The sequence below is a fragment of the Bidens hawaiensis genome, unplaced genomic scaffold, assembly GCF_021521415.1.
Source record: "Bidens hawaiensis isolate Kalapana, Puna unplaced genomic scaffold, B.hawaiensis_p1.1 tig00011186_1, whole genome shotgun sequence".
Taxonomy (NCBI): domain Eukaryota; kingdom Viridiplantae; phylum Streptophyta; class Magnoliopsida; order Asterales; family Asteraceae; genus Bidens; species Bidens hawaiensis.
The window spans coordinates 752,279-758,719 of NW_027491868.1; the positions used below are offsets into that span (position 1 = coordinate 752,279).

General features: G+C 36.8%; 1 protein-coding gene across 1 annotated transcript; it reads left to right on the top strand.

Annotated features, from left to right (window-relative positions):
* The first annotated feature begins 2,613 nt into the window (after positions 1-2,613).
* Positions 2,614-5,877, top strand: LOC143537381 (RHOMBOID-like protein 3). Its single transcript, XM_077031163.1, has 5 exons — positions 2,614-2,837; positions 3,356-3,519; positions 4,093-4,256; positions 4,361-4,611; positions 5,692-5,877. The coding sequence occupies exons 1-5, from the start codon at positions 2,671-2,673 to the stop codon at positions 5,804-5,806; spliced, it is 861 nt and encodes a 286-aa protein (XP_076887278.1). The 5' UTR covers positions 2,614-2,670; the 3' UTR covers positions 5,807-5,877.
* Positions 5,878-6,441: the final 564 nt, after the last annotated feature.

The following is a 6,441-nucleotide window of genomic DNA, read 5'->3' on the forward strand; positions in this document are numbered from 1 at the left end:
AAACTGCCCAGCGGCAATTTAAACACCGTAGCAACTTCTTTCTGCGTGTATTCAAATGCTGAATCCACAACTTTAGGAGATAAATGCACGTTTCGAGCCCTGTACATTGCTTTGAACCTCAGCAGACACTCATCCTCGTCTTCATCCTCCTCCTATTATGTCAATTGATTATAAGTTTAATGTCTATATTAAGTCTCTAATTAATTTACGGCTCTTGAAGATAGGGTGACCATTTGAAGCCCCATATTTGGGAACTAGATAGAGACCATCATCTTCATTTTTTCCACTTAAACTCTAGAGCACCATCTTATCCGGTGTAACCTCGGGCGCTTGGCAATTCCGGCAGTACATACTGCTTCGGTTGTTTCGCACTAGGAGACAAACAGACTCTTTAGTATAGACCCAAAATCTAATTAATGGACTCGTGTTAAACACAAATTCTCATCCACAGCCATCAACTTTTTGTTTGCTTATGGTTGTAGTCAAGGAGCTTAGTCAATGACCAAATATGATGAAGACACAAGACGAAGATACAACATGAAGACCAAGTAAAATACCCGATGTACATCACTTCAAATCAATTTTTGGAAGAGAGAAATTTGTATTTTATACTCATTTCATTCGGTTTTTGTAAACAATGTCGTTTAGAATGTTTCTCGTTGCTAATAAGAGTATCGTTGGCATTCATTTTATTTTAATTTTTAAATAAAAGTGACTCACATCCTACATGAACTCGTATACTCGTTTTTATAATGTCGTATATCTTTTCATCTTTTGTATTGTTATTTATAATATTATTCTACTTTTAACAAGTCTAGTAGGATAATATAAAACATGTCACATATGCAATATTGAACACTATAAAGTTTGCATTGTAGTTCGATCAATACCGACATATCTCATATAATGTGACTCCATGGCTTCGACGTTGTCGATAATCAATTATATGTTCCATGTTTTTTCATTTTATCATGACATCTAGCAATACCATGGTGCTGGATTTCGTCCAATGCTATCAAATTGATCTTGGACTGTCCTTCATTTTTCCTAGACGTAGAGAAACCATGGTGAAGATTCCTACCAAGAAGATTCACATTTATGTCGACGTTTTGCACTCTAAAGACCAAATATTAAAGTTAAATAACAATTCGAACCAATGTGTAACCATATGACCATTTAATCTTACAAACACGTAAATGAAGTTTTGTATATAGACGGGTTCTATACGATGATTCCAATATGGTGATACAGTTTTAAGTTTAATAATATAGTAAACTCATTGAAACAATTGATCAAGTATTAATCAAGGCCGGCATCATTAATCTTTCCAAATGGCAAGACCAACCAAGCAAAGTTTGGCTGCTTGGCAGTCGGTTCTTTGCCTCTTTAAAGTTTACTCTTCTTACATTTTTTTATGTTTAAATTATTTAAACTAATATCTTAAAAACCAATTTTTGAATCTTACCGGGTTGGGTTAAAAAATGGTACAACTAGTTATATTGGACGGTTAAAGTAGGTTGACTTGTTCACCATATAATTAATAAAAATAAAACTTTAACTTATAAAATAATAAAGTAAATTAGAAAAGCCACTAGATTATAACTGATTGATGTGATGACATAGGAGGTATATATGACCCGTTTAAATTTTTTGGTCTTAAGTCTAAACAATAAAATTTACCTTGTGCTTGCACCGGTATGGTAGTATAAACCGGTATTACCGGTCGTTCAAACTATAAACCATTCACCAAATATACCGAGCTAAAACGTACCGACCACTTGTCTGACGTCCTGTTTAACTAGTATTACCAGGCTGTTATATACTAGTTTTTAAAGCATTGATTAAAACCTGAAAAAATAGGTCAAAGACCCCGTCCGTGAGCCCAATTAAACCCCAAAATGGTCTTAGACACACCCGTGGGTCTAGCCCTATCACCTTACAAGAAGCCCGCGGGCAAAAGATCTATCACTCACAAAAGAGACAAACAACAAACAATGACTGGTCTTTGAGCCAACCACAACCCGAGATTCCTTAAGAGCGACAACAAAGACAAAAGGGAATTGCGATTGCATGTTGAGCCAATCACAAGGCGCCAACGATGCCCTACCTCATGATGACAACTGTCCATCACAACCAATCATGAACCTCTTAGGAGAATAAAAGATTCTCCTGATAGTAACAACCCGACCAATCATTCTTCACATCTTTGACTATAAATACCTCACTTGAACCAACGTTTTGAAGATCCTCTCCTTCGTACTCTCACTCATATATCATTCTACAATTAATATTGATTCTCACGCCGAATGATAGTTACAAAAAACAACCGTGTCTTCCCCTTCTTGTAACGAGCTCAGAGTGTTCTATTTTATTATTCTTAAACCTTGTGTCTCCTCAGGTTTCCTGACATAAAGTGGACTGACTAACAGCCATCCATCCTCTTGTTTAATTTAATTCCCAACGCGTAATTCATAACATCCCTTCCAAGTTACTCTCCAAACAACAATCTATACATATACAATACAATATACCAACATCAATCAAATCCATCCAATGGGTAATCATAATAACCAAGATCTTCAAACCAGAGGAACCTGGAAGAACAGAACCACACAATCTCCATACTACACTGAACCACAAGACAAGCAATGGACTTCATGGCTCGTGCCCATGATCGTCGTTGCCAATGTCTCCATGTTCATTATCATCATGATCGTTAACGACTGTCCTAAGCACGAGAACTTGAGCTTTCAGGGTAAATGTGTTGCTGGGTTTCTGGGTAGGCTGTCGTTTCAGCCGCTTAAAGAGAATCCACTCTTTGGACCTTCTTCTGCTACGTGAGTTTGCTTCAATTAAAACCCCTAATTTTATGCTCTGGTTTGTTCTTGATCTAGGGTTTTTATTGGGTTTGTGTAAAAATTGGTTCTTGATTGTGATTTGATGGTTTAGTTGGAATTGTGTGCTTAAATTGGTGTTGTTGGTGATTGTAGTTTTGATTTCAATTAGGGTTTGTTCATTAGGAGGTTAATTACATACATTTTTAGGAATTTTGTATCATATGCCATAATTACATTTTTTTAAACTTTCAATTAGGGGCTTGTGGTGATTTTTAGGTTTTTTAGTGTGTATATATGTATATTGGATTAGGCTTTAAAGTATATGGATACATGTTAATACCCTGCAAAATAGTACTCATACAATGAAGGGTATTTTGGACATTTTACCATAGTCAAGAACTTTTAGGATGAAGTTTTGAGGTTATGTTAAACAAAGGAAACTGATATTTGTTGACTTTGCTTTTGTCGAATCTTATTTTGACACTCGGATCATGGATCTTTGACTTTGTTTATAACAGACTAGAAAAATTGGGTGCTTTGGAGTGGAAAAAGGTTGTAAATGAGAATGAAGCATGGAGACTCGTCTCGTGTATTTGGCTACATGCGGGCGTTATTCATCTACTTGCAAACATGTTAAGTTTGGTCTTTATCGGGATCCGCCTTGAACAACAATTTGGCTTTGGTAAGTTTCCTTGCTCACTGTTTTCGTGTATAAAATAATATGATGAAGGAAGAAATCCAAACTTCATAAATACATTACATTCGCCATTAAACTAATTTCCTTTTACTTTAAAACGGTTTCAATTTTGTTCGAGTTTACACACGCATTCTTTACTTTTGAAACGGTATCAATCAGTTTCACATAAGAGTATGAAGTTACAGACGGTTACATAATTTTGTATTTTAATATTAAAAATCAGTTTTCTTGGGCCACCCATACGCCTATAAAAACAGGTCGGTTGGGTGGCGGATCAAAACGGATTCTGAGCAAAATAGGTTCAGGTCAAATCGGGTCATTTTTTTAAAGAATGGGCCATGATTTGGGTGGCGGGTCAAAACGGCTTCCCAGTAAATTAGGTTCAAGTCAAAAATGGGTTACCAACAAATTAGGTTCGGGTCAAAACAGGCCATTTTTTTCAAAGAACAGGTCATGATTGCCACCAACTAACACCTAAGATAACAATTTAGAGCATTGCATTCTTTTACTGTTTTACCCTTACAAAGATAATTTTATATTTTTCTAAACATGTGGCAGCAAGGGTCGGGGTGATCTATATGTTATCCGGAACAGGTGGGAGCATACTCTCAACCCTTCTTATAAAAAACAACATTTCGGTTGGTGCTTCTGGGGCTCTATTTGGATTACTTGGAGCAATGTTATCAGAACTTCTTACTAACTGGACTATTTATGCCAACAAGGTATGCAAATTTTTTATACCGATGCCCAAGGGCAAATACGTAATTTCACTTGAAACCAATAAAACACATTGCCCCTTCTATGTAACATGGTGGTTCTTTTGCAGGCCGCGGCTCTGATCACACTTGTGATCATTATCTTGATCAATTTAGCTGTCGGGATTCTTCCTCATGTTGACAATTTTGCCCATATTGGAGGTTTCTTAGCAGGTTTTCTGCTCGGGTTTGTGCTGCTCGTACGGCCTCAGTTTTCGTGGCAGGAACGCCGACATCTTCGGATTGAGGCTCGGGGAAAATCTAAGTACACAGTATTTCAATATGTGTTTTGGATTCTTTCAATGGTCCTGTTAATAGCCGGGTATGATTTTACTAATTACAAATTTGTTTTATGTTATTATAATCAAATGCCTATGAAGATTTTCGTAGAGCTTTTAAGTTACTTGAGAGTAGGGTTGTGCATGAAACAAATTAACAGGACCCATAACCGAACTAAAACTAAAACCGATGGTTTGGTTTTATATTTTTTCCAAAAAACTAAGTTTCCGGTTCGGTTTCTATTTTGGATATACCGAAAACCGAACCGAATTTGTAAAAACCGAAAATAACGAATTTTGTTTTAGTTTATGCATTACTTTTTCAATATTTGAATGTTAACTAATTTATAAAAAAATAATTAATGTTGTAGCCCAAAAATTTTAGTCCCAAATGTGTAGTTATCAATTAAGTATTAATTAACAAATAATTAGGCCCAAAGTTTCAAGCCGGTTATATTGGCCCAAACGGCAACACCGAAACCAAACCGAACCCAATGTGATAACCGGAATCCTAAAAAACTGAAACCAAACAATTGAAAAAGTTAAAACAAAAAAACACGCATTGCACACCCCTACTTGAAAGTAAATTTGTGTTTGATTTTGTGCATGGTCAGTCTGTTGACCTTTAAAAGTCAGAAATTAAGTCTAGCTTTTCATAAATAATATGAAACCATAGCCGTGGATTAACACCAATACTGCTACACAAGGGAAATGACAGTATTTTCTTTTTGAGGTTATGGTTAAACCATAAAATCACTCAATTGCGTTTTTTACAAAGCAAAGAAAACATGTAAGGCCTTTATATAGCCTTGTCCAAACAGATGCTCTAAAAAACTGAAGCATCCTTGATGATGTAAAAAGGCATTACTGCCCTTGGTGAAATTTTGTGAAAGACAGCATTACCCAACAAAGCTAAGAAATCCTAGTATTGTTACAATTGCTAAATGACCGAATTGTCCTTGATGAATTTCTGTGAAAAGACAGAATTACCCTTGAGATGGAATGTAAAAACACTGGTGTCGTTACAGTTTTTGTAATCGGTATTGCCCTTGATGACGTATAAAGACTGCAGTGCCCTTGATGAAAGCGAAAACAAACTTATGCTCAGTTTCTTTTAATTGCAGATTTGCTGTGGGGTTGATAATGCTTTTCAAAGGTGAAAATGGCAATGATCATTGCAGCTGGTGTCATTACTTAAGCTGTGTGCCTACTTCAAGATGGCATTGTGACAACCAATGATCAAGATCACTTTACCGGTTTCATTCTTTTGTTCTTATATTTTATGAGCTTATTGTTGTTGATATGCTTACTGTCGAAACACGAAATGAACCTGACCTGATCCATGACGATGTTTCCACGGATTTCGAGATGAACGAACCACGTCTTGATCTTCTTCTCCGGTTGCCTGAGATCTGCAATGGCCTTTCGGGGGTGTGGAGGTGACTGCTAAGAAATCTCAAGGATCTCTTGTTTACAGACACAAAAATGGTTATGGTGGTGGCTCTTACTAAGAGTGACCAACCCTCAATAAGGAGGTGGAGACCTCCTTATATAGGGAGCCTCATGGCCACCATCATGGTACCCTAATGGGCCTAGCCCAGTTAGGGTTACCTTCACAAAACCCCCCTCAGCCCAATGACATTGTATTAGTCCATATAATAAAATAAGCCAAACATAATAAATTTAGGGTCGTAAAACCGGGTTTAGTACCATACCCCTACAAGCCCCCCAAGTCCAGTGTTGCTCCTAGGCGTGCAAGCGTTTAGGTGGAGCGCTGGACTTTATAAGGTGTGTTAGGACATGAGGCGGTTTTTTCCCTTTTCTTCGGCCTTATCTTTATTGTCTGAGTTTTGAGAGGTTTTCTCCATGATGGT

Bases quoted from the DNA above. Each gene is read 5' to 3' on its own strand.
- LOC143537381 (XM_077031163.1), top strand. From the start codon at position 2,671: ATGATCGTCGTTGCCAATGTCTCCATGTTCATTATCATCATGATCGTT. The intron at 2,838-3,355 runs GTGAGTTTGCTT...TGTTTATAACAG, and splicing joins TTTGGACCTTCTTCTGCTAC to ACTAGAAAAATTGGGTGCTT. The intron at 4,612-5,691 runs GTATGATTTTAC...TTTTAATTGCAG, and splicing joins ATGGTCCTGTTAATAGCCGG to ATTTGCTGTGGGGTTGATAA.